The following is an 18,836-nucleotide window of genomic DNA, read 5'->3' on the forward strand; positions in this document are numbered from 1 at the left end:
ATAACCACGTGGGTAGCAAGAAGATAAAAATAATATATATTTGCATTTTCTTATACATGTGCCAAATGTTACTGGATGGGTACACCAATAACAACTGCATTTGCCTGTGAGAAGCAGGACTTGGTTGCTGGGAAGCAGGGTTGAAAAGACTTTCAAGACTTTTTATACTTTTTTGATTTTTGAACCATGCAAATGTAGTTTGTATTTCAAAAAATTTAATTAAAAATTCTAGCAACAAGGCAATGAGCAACGACTCATAAATTCTTTATTTTGGCTAATATTGATTCCATTCATTACTAGCACTTTATTTATTACAGGTCAGAGGAGAGTCATTCACTAGACATTCTGTTGTTAATAAATATTACGCATTAGGAAGATGCTGGAGGGAATAAGGATAAGAGAATAGGATAAGGAGAGCAGAAAGACGCTCGGGGGAGAACGTGAGATCCTACCTATTCTTGGTATCAAGATGAACTGGCTACAGGACATGAGTAGCCTGGTCAGATCTAATTTAAATGACAGCCTTTCCAAAAAGGTTTTCCAAAAAAGATCCCCTAACAATTATTTACTGGACAAAAAAGGTTGATATTTCTAGAAGAGACTATCTCTTTGACACAAAAGACCTGACTTAGGACCCATCTTAATACATAGCACCATTACAGAGCTGGGATCAATTAAGACATTACTGAGGACAGAGCCATCTCTAGCAACACGTTCTCAGTCACACATGGATGTGTTGTTTTACGGCCTAAAGATGTTGTAGACGGTTCTCACATAAATTTCATCAGGGGGAGGCTTCTTCTTGCTGCCAGGTTCAAGGAATCTCTTAATTGTAGGGATATTACTTAGTTTCACTGTGTACTCCTGAAAAAGGAAAATCCAAAAGTTTTAGGCTAACAGCAAAGGAATTAGGTACTATGAAAATATGATTATGCAAAATGACCCATCAAAATTTAATAAATACTTGTTGAAAGGCTCCAAGCAGAACTGAAATCCAGCGTTTGTTTACCAGGGGTGTCTAATCTTTTGGCTTCACTGGGCCACACATAAAATACACTAACACTAAGGATAGCTAATCAGCTGGAAAAAAAAATCCCAAAATATCTCATAATGTTTTAAGAAAGTTTATGACTTTCTGTTGGGCCACATGCATCCCGCAGGCCGTGGGTTGGACAAGCTTGGGTTAAGATCTGATTTCTATGACTATTTACAATCTGTGTCATCAATCACGTGTATCAAGATCAGGGTTTACATCAATCTCCAGGTTCACAAAAAGATATGAACTCTTTCCAGAAATGGCAAAAGTAAAAACAAACTCAGAATTCTGACACTTAAGGTGAAAAAAAAGGAAAGGAAAAACTCATAGAAAATACCCCAAGTGTATTTTTTTTTTTAATGCTAGTAAGAGAAGCAATGGGAGTGGAGTAGGAACAAAGAAAGCTGTAACTGGTTGTGATCAATTAGCTGTAAACACCACTCTGACCAGCCACCTGAAGTGCATTGATCTGCTGGGAGAAAATGCATGAGCCATTCAAGTAAATGTGCTTTAAAAAGTCATTGGATGGTACAATTTATATTTTAAGATTCAGCTTCTTCAGACTTTTTATCCTTATCAGTAGTAAATGAATCCTCTTTCTGGCTATGTAGAGGAAATAGCCGGTTACATTTTTTCATAGCCTCTGGTTCAGATACCAAATATTTAGGTAAACTGGAATGAAAGAAATAATTGTTTTTCATTCGCAGAGTCAAATCTTACCAGTTTTCAGTAACTGAGAAAAGCCCATTTGGTCTAATGAAAAATCTAAACTATGTGAAAGAAACATATACGCATCATTTACAATTGTTCTAATAAAACCTTTTAAAGCTATTTAAATAAATTCATTTATTTAAAAGTGAAGAGGTCATTTTAAATAGCTACTATTTATTGCCTATTATACACAAGGCACAGCTTTAGTTAAGCACACACACAAACATGCATACATAAGTCACTAATATTAACAAAAACCCTAATAATGATGCCAATTAATTATATATAAATATGACAATTTTCTCTTTTCATTACTTACTTAAGCTCTACTTCTGTTATCTGATTTTAAATAGTATACCAAAATTTAGAAGCTTGTTCCAAAGGATGTATTGTTTCAAGATTTATCTGGGGTTCATAGTTATGTATAATGAAACTTTTGTAACTTTTTTTTTTTTTTGAGATGGAGTTTCGCTTGTTACCCAGGCTGGAGCACAATGGCGCCATCTCGGCTCACTGCAACCTCCGCCTCCTGGGTTCAAGCAATTCTCCTGCCTCAGCCTCCCGAGTAGCTGGGATTACAGGCGCACACCACCATGCCCAGCTAATTTTTGTATTTTTAGTAGAGACGGGGTTTCACCTTGTTGACCAAGATGGTCTCGATCTCTTGACCTCGTGATTCACCCACCTCGGCTTCTCAAAGTGCTGGGATTATAGATGTGAGCCACCGCGCCCAGCCCTTTTGTAACTTTTTAAATCCATTAGCAAACACAGAATAACTCTTTAAAATTCATCATAGATCTGGTGTCAGATTCTGAAGTTTTTTAATATTGATGCTCAATCTGATCAGAGATTAAAACTGTATTTATACAGATAATGCCTTGGGCTTAAAAAAGGGTTGTTATTGGCTGGGCATGGTGGCTCAGGCCTGTAATCCCAGCACTTTGAGATTAAAAAAAAAAAGGATTGTTATTATAGTGTCATGAATGGAAAATACCAATAAGTCCTGGTGCTACAGCTTACCAAAAAAGCTTGATCTCTATCATTTACCCTTAACGTTTTAGATCTTTTGTGTATATTCAATGAAAAGTACCTTACTGCCTGTGAGGTATATGTGTATGTGTACACAAGCATGTACATGCATGCCTGGTAAGATTTCACTTTTTTTTTTTTTTTTTTTTTGAGACACAGTTTTACTGTCACTCATGCTGGAGTGCAGTAGCACGATCTTGGCTCACTGCAACCTCTGCCTCCCTGGTTCTAGTGATTTTCCTGCCTCAGCCTTCTGAGTAGCTGGGATTACAGGCAGATGCCATCATGCCCAGCTAATTTTTGTATTTTTAGTAGAGACAGGGTTTCCTCATGTTGGTCAGGCTGGTCTCGAACTCCTGACCTCAAGTGATCCACCCGCCTCAGCCTCCCAAAGTGCTGGGATTACAGGCATTAGGCACCATACCTGACCTAGATTTCATATTTAATAAGCTTAGCAGTCTACCTACTTCTAGGTTCACCATTCCACCTATTAAGGGTATAGGTACTTCTAGTACTTCTAAATAATCTGTTTTTCAGAAACCACACAGACTAGCAGAAAGAGTATAGACATAGATCCCAGACTCCTCTGTGGCTCCCAACTCAGCCATCCACAGTCTTGCAACTTTACGCAGAATGTAATGTTTCCAAGCCTGTAGTTTTCATCTGTAAAATGGAGATGGTGAAGCCCACCTCCTGGGTTATTGGGGTGGGGTTGAGAGGACAGATGAGCATATGCATCTAAGTGCCTAGCAGACTGACTGAAACGAAGCCAGCACTCAACAAGTAGCAGATCCCTTCCTCTGATTCCCCTTCTCTGCTAAACAATTAATGTTTTTTTTTTAACAGTGCAAAAGAATACTTTAGGTGAAAAGTATCCTAAGTTCTAAATGAATAAAAACCACATTAAAGAAAGTTGATCTCTGTGTCTGCAAGAGTAAATGAAAACAAAATTTAAAAAAAAAGTATATAAACTATAACATCATAAATGATATGGTGGTTTATTGTCTTGTTGAAGATTTTTACTCTCATTTTCTGGGTGTCTTTATTGAACTGGTGGTAACTTCCCTCATTAGTATATCAAAATATTTAATAGACTTGGCAAAAAATTGTTTTAAGTATGTATGTTACTCTCTGGGGACTTAGTATGTCTCTCTTGGCTTTTGATAACTTGGTCAAGTATATAGCAATTTGGTCTGTATCAGGGATTGGCAAGCTTTCTCTATAAAGGACCAGTCAGCAAATATTTTAAGTTCTGCAGGCCATATGGTCTCTATCTGATCTATTCAACTCTGCTGTAGAAGCACAAAGGCAACCTTGGCATTATGTAAATGAGTGGGTGTGGCTGTTCCAATGAAATTTATGAATACTAAAGTTTGAATTTCATATAATTTTCACGTGTCATGAAATATTATTCCAGAGATATTTTTTCAACCATTTAAAAATGTAGAAATTATTCTTAAGAGCTGTACAAAAACACGTGACAGGCCAGGTTTAGCCCAGGGGTTAAAGTCTGCACATTAGACTTGGAGATAAAAGGCTAAGGTTCACATCCACTGGCTAAACCAGCTTGGCTGCTGATGTCTTTATGCTGGGTCTCTACATCCTCATGTGAATATTGAAATTATCAAATGAGATTTTTTTTTTAAGGCCCGTCTCTGCTTTAAAGTTTTATGATCAATCCTACCAGAATAACCCTGAGGGATAATTTAAGCCACACAAATCTTTCCTTGGAATTTCTCAGGAGAATGGTAGGAATGCTTTGGGGTGATATTTAGGGTGCTGACATCTCTCAATTGCTTTCAGAGCTCAGGCTTAGAATTTCCTAACTTGAGACCATACTATTTCGAAGAAAGGGAGTCACAGCCTGATGAATGAGATGGTTTTAATGTTGATCTCACCCACTCTCCCATCAGTAGATACATGAGAGCGTGAGAGCACCTCACCTCTATGGTTATTTCTATGGGAAGTCCCCAGTGGCAAACTTCCTGTGTATGGAGGGTTTTTTTTTCCAGGAGTGCAGTTATGGAACAAAATTCTGATGGAAATTTCTGAGCTGGGAGTGTTGGCACACGCCTATAGTCCCCACTACTCAGGAAACTGAGGTGGGAGGATCTCTTCAGCCCAGGAGCTCAAGACTATCCTGGGTAACATAGCAAGATCCCATCTCAAAAAAAAAAATCTTTTACATATCAATGATCATTCAACTTAAATTACTTAAGAACCAGAAAAACAACTTTAAGTCCTCACTTTCATTTCATTTGCCAAACTTAAAAAAATTACACACACACACACACACACACACACACACACACACTTACACTCCCCAAAGCCAACAAAACAATACGCACTGAAGGGAGGCCCAGGAGTTCTAGGCCAATCTTCTAATACATAGTTTTATTTACCTGGAGGAAAGGAAATGCAGACAGGATATTAGGAATTTTCTCTTCTAGAGCTAAAATGGTTTGGAGTAAAATCACATCTGCAAGGCTCAGCTGATTACCAACAAGAAAGTTTTGTCCATGACCCCTTAAAATCTGTAGGAAAATGGTTTATATCAGTTATAATATTCCACATAGAGAGACTTATGAGGCTATTGAATCAGTGCAGTATCTGAGAAGAGGTGAAACTATGACCTTGTCCTTAGTTGCATAAATAATATCAATTAAGAGAACACCCCCTATATCTGACAGAGATAGAGATAGAGATAGAGCGAGAGCGAGAGCGAGAGCGAGAGAGAGAGAGAGAGAGAGAGAGAGAGAGAGAGAGAAAGAAAGAGTATAAAACAAGGCATGGAAATAAATGAAAGCATCCTTAAATGTATGCTGTGGATCTGAATGAGACATTGAAGTGGGGAAGGAAAAATTCCTTATTTCTGGATTTAGCATCTGGTGTTTTCAAAGGATACATCTACTCCAAAAATGTATCTATAGAAATGCATACAGGAGGCCTGGGGAGGGGCAGGGTGATTTAAGAAATCTAAGTGATAAATCATCTTCAAGAGGCCCACTCTTATTTCCCAGTTCTGTTGCTAGAACTTCAAGATGCATAGTCATAAATGCAACCCAATTATAAAATTAGACTTCCTCTTACATCTCCCAAAACAGAGATTAAAAGCTTGAGTTCATCTTGACTCCCATTCTGATGGTAAGATATAGGTAGGGGGCTTTATAGGAATCAATTGTGATTAGGGAGAGACAAGGAGCGATGGCAGCAAAGGGGAGATCCCCTTCACAGTGAACTCTTGGATGCACATGGGTATCTGCGCTGCACAAGTTTGTGTATGACAGGGACTTTGAACACAACTCAAAGTCAAATATAGCTATTGCAGCCAGAGTGGCATAGTATAATGCATCCTGAATTTGTAGTCAGAGGCTACAGTTCCAGCCCTGCTCTCAAGCATCCACTGGATAAGCCAGCTTGGCTGCTGACTTCTTTATCCAGGGTCTTTACTTCCTCATGTGAATACCAAAGTCATTAAATGAGATTTTTTTTCCTTGAAAAAAGATCTTTTGGTTTTCTGGCCATGTTACCTTAGACAGGTCATTAAATCTCTCCATGACTTCATTTCATTATGTGTAAAAGGGACACAGTTCTCACCTCACAGGTGTGTTGCAAGAAACCCTGACACGGTCTGGGCCCCTGGGACCTAAGAATGAGAAGTGATACTTCACCAAAGCACCAGCTCCTTTGTGCCCTTTTCAGACCACATTTCTGCATTATCCTATTTTACATTCACAAAGTGCCTGTGGGAAAGAGACCATAAAACCAAGCTACAGAAACCCCAGAAATTACCTCTCCTTTTTCCTAAATCTAATTTTGTGAAGATGGTCAGCAGAAGCTTGCCAAATAGGCCTTACCATATTTTCACACGCTCTTCTTTAGTGTTTGCACTGAAACACTAAAAAAAATTCCTCCCAGTTCAGGAATAAAAAATCTGAAGCTCAGAAAAGCAGATATAGCCAACAGAGAAAAACAACAAAACTAAAAACGAAAAGAGCAAAGGGAAAACAAATAAAATGGAAATGGTTCTTTTTCTCACATCAAATTATCAAGGAGGATGTCCGCTACAAGACAGCTATTAAACAACTGTTTGTTGAATGAATGAATGAGGCGGTTTCTGCTTTTCTGCATTTTCTGAAGTCTCTGCTGTATGCACACAAGGTGGGCACTTGGTGAATGCAAAGAACAATACGGACAAAGGTGGGGAGCCCATACTTTTTCTAGGCTTCTGAATCATGCAGTCCTTGTAGAGTCTGAGGGACTCTAAGACACCAGCTTTGTGCTGTGGCTGCTATTAGCTCTTAAGTTAGTTAATCCAACTGGGCTCAGCTTAAGATGCCCTGGGCAGAAAAGGGTGTTTGTGGCAGCTGCTTTGTGGTTGAGTTACTCTGTGTATGTAGGCATCTCTGCCACCTACCTTTTCAAACACAGGAAAGTATCTAATGATAGCCTTCTGGGCCATGTTAACCACTTCCTTTTGTTGATCATCTGGTTTTAAGAAAGGATGCATGATAAGCAGTTCCAGCAGATCCAGCGTCCCCTCTACATACATGTCAATCCTTAAAACAAAAAAGCAGTTGTCTCAGTCTCTTCTCCCTTCCAAGTCATCAGTTTCCACAACTAAGAATTCAGAGTGCTTTTTTCTTTTTTTTTTTTCTAGCGTGCTGGTAACTCACGTTCCTAGAAGCATTTACCTATGCCTGGCTCTTAAGAGCAAAGATATAAGGTCAATTCTAGTTGTAATTCAGGAAAATATCTTTTGGAAATCTGTCACAGATCAGAGAGCTTGACATTCATGAGTGCTCTCTTTCTGGGCATCCTACTCCTTAATCCTCACTCCAGCATCTACATTTTGGTCTCTTGGTAGGGGTCAAACTTCGTATTTATAAAAATAGTGAATATCACTTATGGAGTGCTCAGAGTGTACCATGCACAGTGCTAAACACTCTCTATCCATTATCTCATTGAATCACATGACACTATGAGAAATGTACTATTCCCACTTTGCCCAGGGTTGTGCATCTAAGGGGTGCAAGGACCAGGCTTTGAATTCAAATTGTCATCTAATGCTCTCTCTCCCAGGCCTTGAATGTCACAGAACCTCCTCATTCCTCATACTTAATAAGAGAGAATTTGCAAGAAAGGGAAAAAGCAGTATCAAAGCATTTGAAATCTGAAACGACACACAAGATCTAGTATCCAATTTCTGAATCCAATTCTTTTCTTTTGTTTTACTCAGGCTCTCTCTACTGAAGTTTCAGCTGGTCTTTGTGACCCTCCAGGGTTTTTGTTCCCTGATCTCACTAACTATGTAAGACATAAAGTAAATGTGGTGTGCTGCAGGGGGTTGCGAATCAGCTAAGGCATCAGCAAACTGACAAGTGAGAATACTCGAGAGGAGCCACAGTACAGGGTTCTCTCCTTGAGGTCCTTGCCAAAGAGATTGTGCTTGTCTGCTATGTAGTGGAGAATGCTTCGGGTCTGTACCAACTTCATCCCGTCAATTTCAACCATGGGCACTTGTTGGAACAGCAGGTGGTTACCTAAGAATGGAAGCCCGGAGTTAGAAGTGATCTCTTCTTCCCTGTCCCCAACCCCAAAAAAATGCTCTGTTGAATGAAAATAAACAGTGGATCATGGCCTTAGGAAATAGTGTAAAGCTTCTGGATGACAGATAACCTTAACTTTATTCAGGAGAGCAGATTTAGCCATAAAAGAAGCTTGAAGGGGCTGGGTACAGTGGCTTACGCCTGTAACCTCAGCACTTTGGGAGGCTGAGGTGGGTGGATCACAAGGTCAGGAGTTCGAGCCAGCCTGGCCAACATGGTGAAACCCCATCTCTACTGAAAATGCAAAAATTAGCAGAGCATGGTGGCGGGCACCTGTAATCCCAGCTACTCAGGAGGCTGAGGCAGAGAATTGCTTGAACCTGGGAGGCAAAGGTTACGGTAAGCTGAGATCATGCCATCACACTCCAGCCTGGGTAACTGAGCAAGACTGTCTCAGAAAAAAAAAAAGAGGCCTGAAAACTAGCATTGTTATAAACCCTCCCTTTTCATTTTCACCCTTGGAAAAATACCTATTCACAGTGATAGGATTGGGGGGAATTATCTTCATTACCGAAGATACTTTTTCAGTCTACACTGGCCAATACAGCAATCACTAGCAAGATGCAGCTATGTAAACCTAAATTTAAATTAATTACAATTTTTAAATCTTAAAATTCAGTTCCTCGGTTGCACTAGACATACTTCTCGTGCTCAACAGTCATATGTGCCTAGTGGCTACCATATTGGACAGTGCAGAATAGAATGTTTCCTTCACCATAGAATGTTCCTCTGGACAGCACTGTTTTTAGAGAATCTGATCATGAAACCTAAGTAATCAGCTGAGACTCATGTATACTCTTTGGTTTCTATTTGTTCTGTGGGTACAGAACAGTAGCCACATTTACTACCAAGTTTGCCGTCAATAGTGAAAAAAAAAATAACCCACTGTTTTCTTTAACAAACTGGAATCTAACACTTTCCACATACCAAATCCTGGGGAGAGATGTAGGTATAGGGTGCAGCCTGGCCCCTGAGGGGTTTGGGCATTTTGGGGAGGTGAGGGGAGACGGGAGAGGAGTACTTAGCACATGCCTAGTGGCTTCCAGCCAGCATCACACACAAAAGATGGCCTTACAGCCCTGGAGAATTGGTACCACACAAGGGAGCCTTGAGTTGGGCTAGAGGACCCTGCTGTTGCTGGGAGGAGGCTGCTCACAGGGTTAATGGGTGCATTCTTTATGGGTCTGCTGATGGCTCCTACTACAATGGATGGCAAGGAGGGAGCAGGGATGACCAGGAATTAAAGCGGGGAGGGGGGTTTGTTTATTTCACTTCTGTGTAGTATTTACTTCAGAAATTCTCCCCATGTAGATGGGGATGTTTATCTGCATACTTCAAGCTGGCCAGGATGTCTCAGATAGTGTGAAGGAAGTAATGGAAGATGAGAAGGAGGGAAGGGGCAAGAGAGAGAAAGAAAGTGGGAGGAAGAGACTGGAGGGGAGAGAGGGGAGAAGAGAGGAATGGAGAAGAGTCATGCACTCCCTTCAGCCAGCTTTTATGGAACTATTGAGTAAGAATTGATTTCCCGGTAATTTCAGCTATTTATTTCCTCTTGCTTTTTTGGTTTTAGGGTACTGTTCTGAATGTTCAGTGTCATCAAATATTTTTGCCCTTCCACATAGATAGCATTTCTTACAGGAAAATGAGTATTAGAGACAGTTGGTTCATTTTCATACTCACCATCCTGCAACTTGTGCAACTGTTCTTTTGTTTCCAGAAATTCTTCATCAAACTAAATTTTAAAAAAAGAAATGCATATATACATAGTGGAATAAGCAGTCTTAGCATCCATATCTTGGTTTCTAAGCCTTGGGACAACAATGCTCAGGACATTTTCAGCAAGAGAGAGAGAAACGGAGGTCATTACGTCAAGTGAAATAAGCCAGGCACAGAAAGACAAAGACTACATGTTCTGATTCATATGTGGGAGCTAAAAAAGTAGATCTCATGAAAATAGAAAGTTGACTGGTGTTTACCAGAGGCTGGGAAGTGTAGCAAGGAAGGGGATGTGGAATGTTAATGGTACATAAATACAGCTAGACAGAAGAAATAAAATCCAGTGTTTGATAGTACAGTAGGGTGACTATAGTTAACAATAACATGATACATAGTTCAAAATGGCTAGAAGAGAAGAATTGGAACGTTTCACCATAAAGGAAAGATAAATGTCTGAGGTGGGTGATGGATATTCTAATTACCCTGACTTGATCACTACACATGATATGCATGTTTCAAAATATCACATGCATTCCCCAAATATGTACACTATGTATCAAGTTTTTAAAAAGCTATCTCCAACCTCCAAAAGGAGGTAAATATCATTACAGGTTCAGGACTGAAAATACCAAGTTAAACAGTCTCAAGAAGCAGAGAGAAAGAGCAGTCTTAGCATCCATATCTTGGTTTCTAAGTATCACTGCCCCCTGAAAGGAACTAGGGCTCCTATTTTATTATTCCTTTACTTTCCTAATAAACTTGCTTTTGCTTTGCACTGTGGACTTGCTCTAAATTTTTCCTTGTGCGGAATCCAAGAACCCTTGCTTGGGGTGTGGATTGGGACCCCTTTCCCTTAACATTGGGAAGACATATGCTGATGTCTGCAACTACTTTGAAATGATTCAGAAAAAAAAAGTGGGGGGGAGGGAAAAAGCAAATGAGACAAAATGTTAACAAATGGTGAATTTAGTTGAAAAACATTCAACTTGGAGGGGTGGGGAGAATCAGGATCATAGGATAGAGGCTTGGCTTCTACTACTTGCCAGGGTGGATGCTCATGGTATGAGGAAAGGGTCCTCAGTGCTCCCAGAGATCTCCATCTAACGCTCATGAACAGTAGCCTTGGGACAACAATGCTCAGGACATTTATCCCAAAGCCCAGGTGGTCAGATGTGGTGCAGGCAGTACTCCTGGATCAACTGACAATTTGTCTCTCAGATAGAGGCAACTGAGGAGTTTGTCCCTGGATGTTTGTACTACAACATACTAAAATCAAAAGTCAAAACATCATATTAGTTAACAGAAGTAACTAATTATTTATTTTTTCTTACGGTTCTGTCACCCAGGGTGGAGTGCAGTGGCTCAGTCACAGTTCACTACAGCCTCAAACTCCTGGGCTCTAGGGATCCTGCCACCCTCAGCCTCCCAAGAAGCTGAGATTATAGACTCAAGCCACCACATTTGGCTCAGAAAGTTTATCTGATATATGCAGGGACAAGGTGTTCAATTGATGCTCCTCATTAATGGTAGAAGTGGCATAAATCTCCCGTGTATCAAGGGGGATATGCCTGGGTTTTGAGGGGTCTTTGGGCAAATAAAGTTCCAAGCATGGAAGAAACAAGCAACATATAGCAATATCAATGATGACTCAGATTAAGTGACTGACCAACACTGAGGGCTCCCTGAATTAGAACAGGCTGTTTTTCAGCAGGTTATAGTGACCTGCTTACTCAGATGTATGTGCTTCAACTTCAGATCCGACCTAATCATGGAATATTGAGAATCATGGACTTGTCTGGACGCTGCCAGCTGGTTCCTCCTGACTGTCTCAGATCTATGTGAGCACAAACCTAAACTGACAAAGAGATGGGGAGGGGCCCCCTCCCCACCACCTTTTGGGAATTGTCACTGTAAACCATATGGCTGCCCTAGGAGAGAAACCAATCTAGCTTCCTCCACTCTGGTCTCAGGAATGGGCTCATTACCCGATCAGCCTGTCCCTGTGATTGGTCTCAGGTAGGTGGGTTAGATGACTCATATTATTTTTTTGTTTAACTTATTTGGGGTTGAGTTTTTATTACTGTAACCAAAAATAGTAGGAGGGGCAGGCTAGAATGAAGACAAGAAAGAGAGAATATTTGACAAAGGATTATACTGCATACATATATAAGACATCCATTCAAAACCTACGAAGTAAATCAAGAATTACAAACACAGAACCCTATGGGTATTAGACAAATGACAGACACAAGTGAAGTCGAGCAGGTTCAGGTCCTGGAACCATGAATGTTTTTCACTTTCCTCTTAGCAGTTAACAAATATATCCTAAGAGGGCGAGGTGGGGCAGTCCTTATTCAGATCCAACAACTGCTGCCCTGAAATGGAGAACTCAGGATCACCGTATCTTCCAATTTCTAAAGACAAGTCAGAAATCAGAATTTGCATATGAAAATGATGTCAAATTATTTAGAAAATTGTAAAACACCGTGTGGCAAGTTATCATATGCAAAAAATAAAAACAACAAACACGAAACCCATAATCCAATAACTCACATTTGCCATCTTTGTAACAATGCATTATTCTGAAAATTGATGATCAATTACCTTACCTTTCCTATATGAGCCATATTTTAAAGTAATTAATGAGTGATAAGTACTCTCTTATAAGAGAATCATAGTTCATAAACATAGGTGAAATGATGGAAATTAACAGAATTGCCATTTTGTAATCCCTAACAATGATGATGACCAATAGCTGCTAAAACCACAAGTTGAAAACAAATGGGAGACACTATAATGTGTGGATCGGCGTTGACATCACAGGAACACAATGATGAAACTCGGCATCACTGAAAATGAGACCACCAGATACCAAGCAGCCCCTGATGTGGTACAATAGAAATGTGTTTGTTCAGAGTATCTCCTCTGACAGAGTCTGGCAGGAAAAAAAAAAATTAAAGAGAAAGAAAAAAGGAGCCTGAAGTGATCATGCCTCTGGGTCCAGCTAGTAATTTATGGGAAGTACAGAGAATAGAGGAGCATGTTAAAATAAGGGTAGCCTCATTTTGAGGGAATGTGTTCTATTTTTGGGTTCATCAGGGGTCGTAGCTTTAAGGGCAAGAATTTCCCGGTGCCATGCCCCCTCCCATCTCTCTCCATCCGGGACATTCAATGGTTTATGTTTGAATTTCGCGGGCGTGGGAAGAAACTAAAAGTCAATCATTCCAGCGGAAGTTCTAAGGAACTCCTTTCATTGGCCCAGGGTCTTGGAGAAGGTGGGAGTTTCTCCCATAATAAAAGTCCGTGCTCCCTCACCTGCGCCAGATTTCCAGCTTTCTGGAATCCCCTCCCACAAGGTGGGAGCTCCCTCCGGGACTTTCCCCTCTGGAATCCCCGACCACACTCTTTGTGGAAGCCCTTCTCTTCTTCTTTCCTTCTCTTTTCTCTACCTAAATAAAATCACCTTTCTGCAATACTTTTTTCGGTCCAATATTCACTTTACGAGCATACGGTCCTCCTGCAGTGGCCCCACCACTTATTCCTTAAGAGGTTGAAGGCCAAAAACCCACAACAGTCACCGGCATCCAAGAAAAAAACCCAGTTACAATTTTACCATGTTACCGCAAGGCAACACTTGGAGGGCAAGTAAACCAAATCCAGAATAGGAGAAACTCTACAGGGCAGTTTATTCCACAAATAAATGGCACTAGAAGCAAACGTAGATATCTAGCACCCAGACCTTGGCTGTTAACACTATTTTCTTTTTGGTTTTTGAGATGGAGTCTCGCTCTGTCGCCCAGGCTGCAGTGCAGTGGCTCAATCTCAGCTCACTGCAACCTTCGCCTCCCAGGTTCAAGCAATTCTCTTGCCTCAGCCTCCTGAGCAGCTGGGAATACAGGCACGCACCACCAAACCCAGGTAATTTTTGTATTTTTAGTAGAGGCAGAGTTTCACCATGTTGGTCAGGCTAGTCTCGAACTCCTGACCTCATGATCCACCTGCCTCGGCCTCCCAAAGTGCTGGGATTACAGGCATGAGCCACCGTGCGTCTTGTTAATACAATTTTCTATTGAAGAAATTACTGATTCTAGGGCTAGGGCAGGGAAAATATTAATACAAGATGAGCACAGAGCATTTTGTAGTGTCAGAAAGTGCTGAGAACAAAAAAGAGGCCAATCTGAAATTTAAAAAAAAGCCAAACCTGAAAGCACCAATAGTGGCCAAAGCTGGAACAATTTGGCAATTTAGGTCATTGAACTATAACCTAAAGTATAAAATCAATATATTTAGGTCTATAGTGATATAAAGAATTGAATAACTGAAGAAATGGGTGGAGACAAATCTTCCTTATATAAAAATTTCAAATGTAGATACTACCTCATCCAGGAGATAGAGCTTAATTCCCATCATTTCGAATGTGGGCCAGACTTCATGATCTGCTTCAGAAGAATACAGGCAAAGACAGTAACTTTACACTGGAGGAACCTGGCAGAGACTACCTTAATCATGTGATCAAGGTGAATATCGCCAGTGACAACTTGTGTTGATATGTAACCCCTAATATAATGAGGGGAGGATACTTCACCTCTGTGGCATTCTTTCCCAAAACCCATAACTTCAGTCTAAACACAAAGAAAACCACGACGAAAGCAATCAGAGTCTACAAAAATATCTGACCAGTACTTTTCAAAACCGTCAAGATGGGTAAAATGAAGGAAAGACTGGGAAATTATCATGGATTATTGGCAACTATGGAAACAGAATGAATAAATATAATGTTGGATCCTGAAATTGTAAAAAGGACACTAGCAACGGGCTGGGTGTGGTGGCTCACGCCTGTAATCCCAGTACTTTGAGAGGCTGAGGTGGGCGGATCACCTGAGGTCAGGAGTTTGAGACCAGCCTGGCCAACATGGAGAAACGCTGTCTCTACTAAAAACATACAAAAATTTAGCTGGGTGTGGTGGCATGCACCTGTAGTCCCAGCTACTTGGGAGGCTGAGGCAGGAGAATTGCTTGAACCTAGGAGGTGGAGGTTTCAGTGAGCCAAGATTGCACGACTGCATTCCAGCCTGGGTGACAGAGCCAAACTCCATCTCAAAAAAAGCAGAACATTAGTAGAAAAAAACAGTGAAATCTGAATAAAGTCAATTTAGGTCATTGGATTATAAGTTAAGTTTAACCTGTAGTTTACTTACTTAGAAATTAACATGCACAGGTGTTAATCATGGTGATGTAAAATGTTACATTAAGGGAGACTGAATAAGGGACTGTATTATTTTATAACTTTTCTGTAAATCTGAACTTATTCCCAAATATAAGTTTGTTTGTAAAAAAAATGAGGAAACCTACAGATTTTTTAAATACTGAAAGAAACATAACCATTTTAAATGTAATATGTAGACTGGAACAAACTATAAGCACAAACAAAAAACACCTGTTTGAGACAATCAGACTCTAATGAGGACAAGGAATTGTTAATTTTGTTGGGTGTGATAATATTGTTATATTTTAAAATCCTCATCTGTTAGAGAAAAATGTTGAGGAACTCCCAGATGAAATGTTATGATGTTTGGATTTTGCTTTTACTCCCACAAAACAAGGGGGTGATAGATGAAACAAGATTAGCATAGAGCTGATGATTGCTGAGTCCGGTGATGAGTGCATAGAATTCATGGCAATGCTCTCTCTACATTTGTTTGTATTTGAAAGTTTCCATAATAAGAAGCTAAAACAAAACAAAAGCAGACACACACACACACATATGCAAGCAAGATACCAAGGCTGCCAGTTTGAAGCCACTGAAGTAAACAGGAAATTTACCCTAAGAATGTATAATTAATAAAAGCTCAGAGTAATTGGCAATTTTCAGGTAAATTTCCTTTCTTCTTATTAACAAATATGCCGGACGTGGTGGCTCAAGCCTGTAATCCCAGCACTTTAGGAGGCCGAGGCGGGTGGATCACGAGGTCAAGAGATCCAGACCATCCTGGTCAACATGGTGAAACCCTGTCTCTACTAAAAATACAAAAGAAAAAAAAAAAATTAGCTGGGCATGGTGGTGCGTGCCTGTAATCCCAGCTACTCAGGAGGCTGAGGCAGGAGAATTGCCTGAACCCAGGAGGCGGAGGTTGTGGTGAGCCGAGATCGCGCCGTTGCACTCCAGCCTGAGTAACAGCAAAACTCTGTCTCAAAAAACAAAAAAACACACAAATATTCATTGGCGCTAGATCAGAAGCTAATAATTAAGTAAACGTCAAAAGGAAAGTAGAATTCCATGAACTACATTTTATTTATAAAGAAGAATCCCTTCCGGGAAGAGGAATCTGATTCAGTAAAGCATGTCTGTGATTTTGGTGGACGAGAATTAGGACTGAACTCTGCTTCAAAACGTATTTTTCTTTCAAAGGTCTCAAAAGTTCCATGACAAATCTGTGAAGAAAAAGCATATAAGGTACCTCCACTCCGGCGGCAGCTAAAACCCATCTCACGGACTCCATCCGGCCTCTTCCGTTAGGATAGTGGAGCTTGGGCCTTGCTGCCATGATAGCTTTTCAGGCTTCCTGAAAAACAAATGCAGCAGCAGCAAATTCTCGCATACCAGCAGTCTCAATTTCACGTCTTCAACCCAATGCTCAGGGACAAAATGAATATTCAGGATTTTGGCACGGGAAAATGTTCTTTATTTTTGTTACTGCATTTTTCCTCACTCAAGAAAAACATACCACCATTTTAAAACATGAATTAAAAAAAAAAACCCTTGGCTTTTATGATTTCTATTTATGACTTCTTCTCCTAGATCTTGGGAAGCTGGGGCCATTTGTTGTAAAAACACGTGCTAGCAGTACGGGATTTCACAAATTCAGAATATTATATATTTTGACCTTGAGAATTTCAGCTTTTCCAAATTTAGCTTGGTGGTAGGGGGTGGCAAGCGTCGGAAGGAGAGGGCCGCGAAGGAAAATTGCACGGCTACTGCAACCTCTTCAAGTATTTATGCTCTTATATACATCATCGTATTTTATTATCACGGCAACTGGGAAGTGGACAGGCCGAGTACTACTATTGTCTGCAAAACGTGCTTCCATCGTCACGCACGCGGTGGCTGCCCCCGGATCCCGCGTGTCCTCCACCCCTACTGGGAGATGAGCCCCGGGTCTTGCAGAATGAGCCGAGGCCAGGGCTTGGCCATCTGAGACTGCACTCTCTGGTGCTCCGCTTCCCCGCTCAGCCCACGCAGGGACGCAGCGGCCACCCGGCCAGGCCCGGGGACGATCCGAGCCCACCTTCCACCAATGCATTCAGACTCCGCAGAAGGGGCTTTAAAAAAAAATACGCACACTGAGCAAGAAGGACCCCAACCCCAGCCAAGGGGCCCACCTCTGCCCAGACTGAGGCTGGAACGCAGAGGACAAGAGGAAGAAAGACAAGAGAAGCACTGAATTGATGCGGGTGAGGGATGAATGCGAGAGTGAAACTCGGAGAGTAGAGGGGAGGGAAAAAAAAGAAGAGGGAAAGGGCGGGGAAGAGGGGGACGGCAGGAGGGAGACAGACCTGGAGTCCGCTCGGAGGCCCGGAGCCGCACAAAGCGCCAGGCCAGCTATCCGCCGCTATGCTGGACCAGCAGGCGGCCCTAGTGCGCGGGAGCTAGGCGAGGCTACGGGACGACGTCACAAATAGAGACGGCAGTATTTAGCATGCCCCACGCACCTGCAAGGCATTCTGGGTAGTGTCAAAACAGCCCCAAATCAAGCCCGTTTCTCTTCAATTTTAGCATTTTAGGAAGAAACGATATTTGCGATACAGTTACATTTGTCTTTGACTACAATTTCTTGCCGAAGCTCTAGGTCAAAAAGCTAACCTCAGTGAAAAAGTTGGAAGTTTCTTGCAGTTTATATAGCTTTTGCGCCATAACAAAAATTCGGATGTGAGGGCGATCTGGCTGCGACATCTGTCACCCCATTGATCGCCAGGGTTGATTCGGCTGATCTGGCTGGCTAGGCGGGTGTCCCCTTCCTCCCTCACCGCTCCATGTGCGTCCCTCCCGAAGCTGCGCGCTCGGTCGAAGAGGACGACCATCCCCGATAGAGGAGGACCGGTCTTCGGTCAAGGGTATACGAGTAGCTGCGCTCCCCTGCTAGAACCTCCAAACAAGCTCTCAAGGTCCATTTGTAGGAGAACGTAGGGTAGTCAAGCTTCCAAGACTCCAGACACATCCAAATGAGGCGCTGCATGTGGCAGTCTGCCTTCCTTTTGACCCTTGCATTTTTAGATGCCTTAGTTTCACTCTTGTTGCCCAAGCTGGAGTGCAATGGCAGCGATCTTGGCTCACTGCAACCTCCACCTTCGGGATTGAAACGGTTCTCCTGCCTCTGACTCTCGAGTAGCTGGGATTACAGGCACCTGCCACCACGCCCTGCTAATTCTTGTATTTTTAATAGAGACGGGTTTCGCAGGGTCTCAAATTCCTGACCTCAGGTGATCCACCCGCCTAGGCCTTCCAAAGTGCTGGAATTACAGGCGTGAGCCACAGCGCCTGGCCCTTAGATGCTTTTTAAACAGCTAGTACACAATCCTTTCCTAACAGGAATGTCAAGTCCTTCAGGAAATCCACGTAAGGTTATTAAGTAGGCAAATCACCACATACGGATTAAAATCAAACAGTAGACCCTAATTTTTCTACTTTTGTATATACATACATATACATGTATACATATATACACACATACATATTT

At 41.4% G+C, this 18,836-nt stretch overlaps 1 protein-coding gene across 1 annotated transcript; it reads right to left on the bottom strand.

Moving 5' to 3' along the window:
- Positions 1 to 243: 243 nt before the first annotated feature.
- Positions 244 to 17,723, bottom strand: GSTA4 (glutathione S-transferase alpha 4). The gene is made up of 7 exons (XM_002746651.6): positions 17,656 to 17,723; positions 16,560 to 16,664; positions 10,066 to 10,117; positions 8,187 to 8,319; positions 7,194 to 7,335; positions 5,179 to 5,310; positions 244 to 864 (listed from the first exon to the last, which is right to left on the bottom strand). The coding sequence occupies exons 2-7, from the start codon at positions 16,644 to 16,646 to the stop codon at positions 742 to 744; spliced, it is 669 nt and encodes a 222-aa protein (XP_002746697.1). The 5' UTR covers positions 16,647 to 16,664; positions 17,656 to 17,723; the 3' UTR covers positions 244 to 741.
- Positions 17,724 to 18,836: the final 1,113 nt, after the last annotated feature.

The sequence above is a fragment of the Callithrix jacchus genome, chromosome 4 (genome assembly GCF_049354715.1).
Source record: "Callithrix jacchus isolate 240 chromosome 4, calJac240_pri, whole genome shotgun sequence".
NCBI lineage: Eukaryota > Metazoa > Chordata > Mammalia > Primates > Cebidae > Callithrix > Callithrix jacchus.

Bases quoted from the DNA above. Each gene is read 5' to 3' on its own strand.
- GSTA4 (XM_002746651.6), bottom strand. From the start codon at position 16,646: ATGGCAGCAAGGCCCAAGCTCCACTATCCTAACGGAAGAGGCCGGATG. The intron at 10,118-16,559 runs GTACCTTATATG...TTTAAAATTTAG, and splicing joins TAGCTGCCGCCGGAGTGGAG to TTTGATGAAGAATTTCTGGA. The intron at 865-5,178 runs GTAAATAAAACT...TTCCTTTTTCAG, and splicing joins CTGCATTTCCTTTCCTCCAG to GAGTACACAGTGAAACTAAG.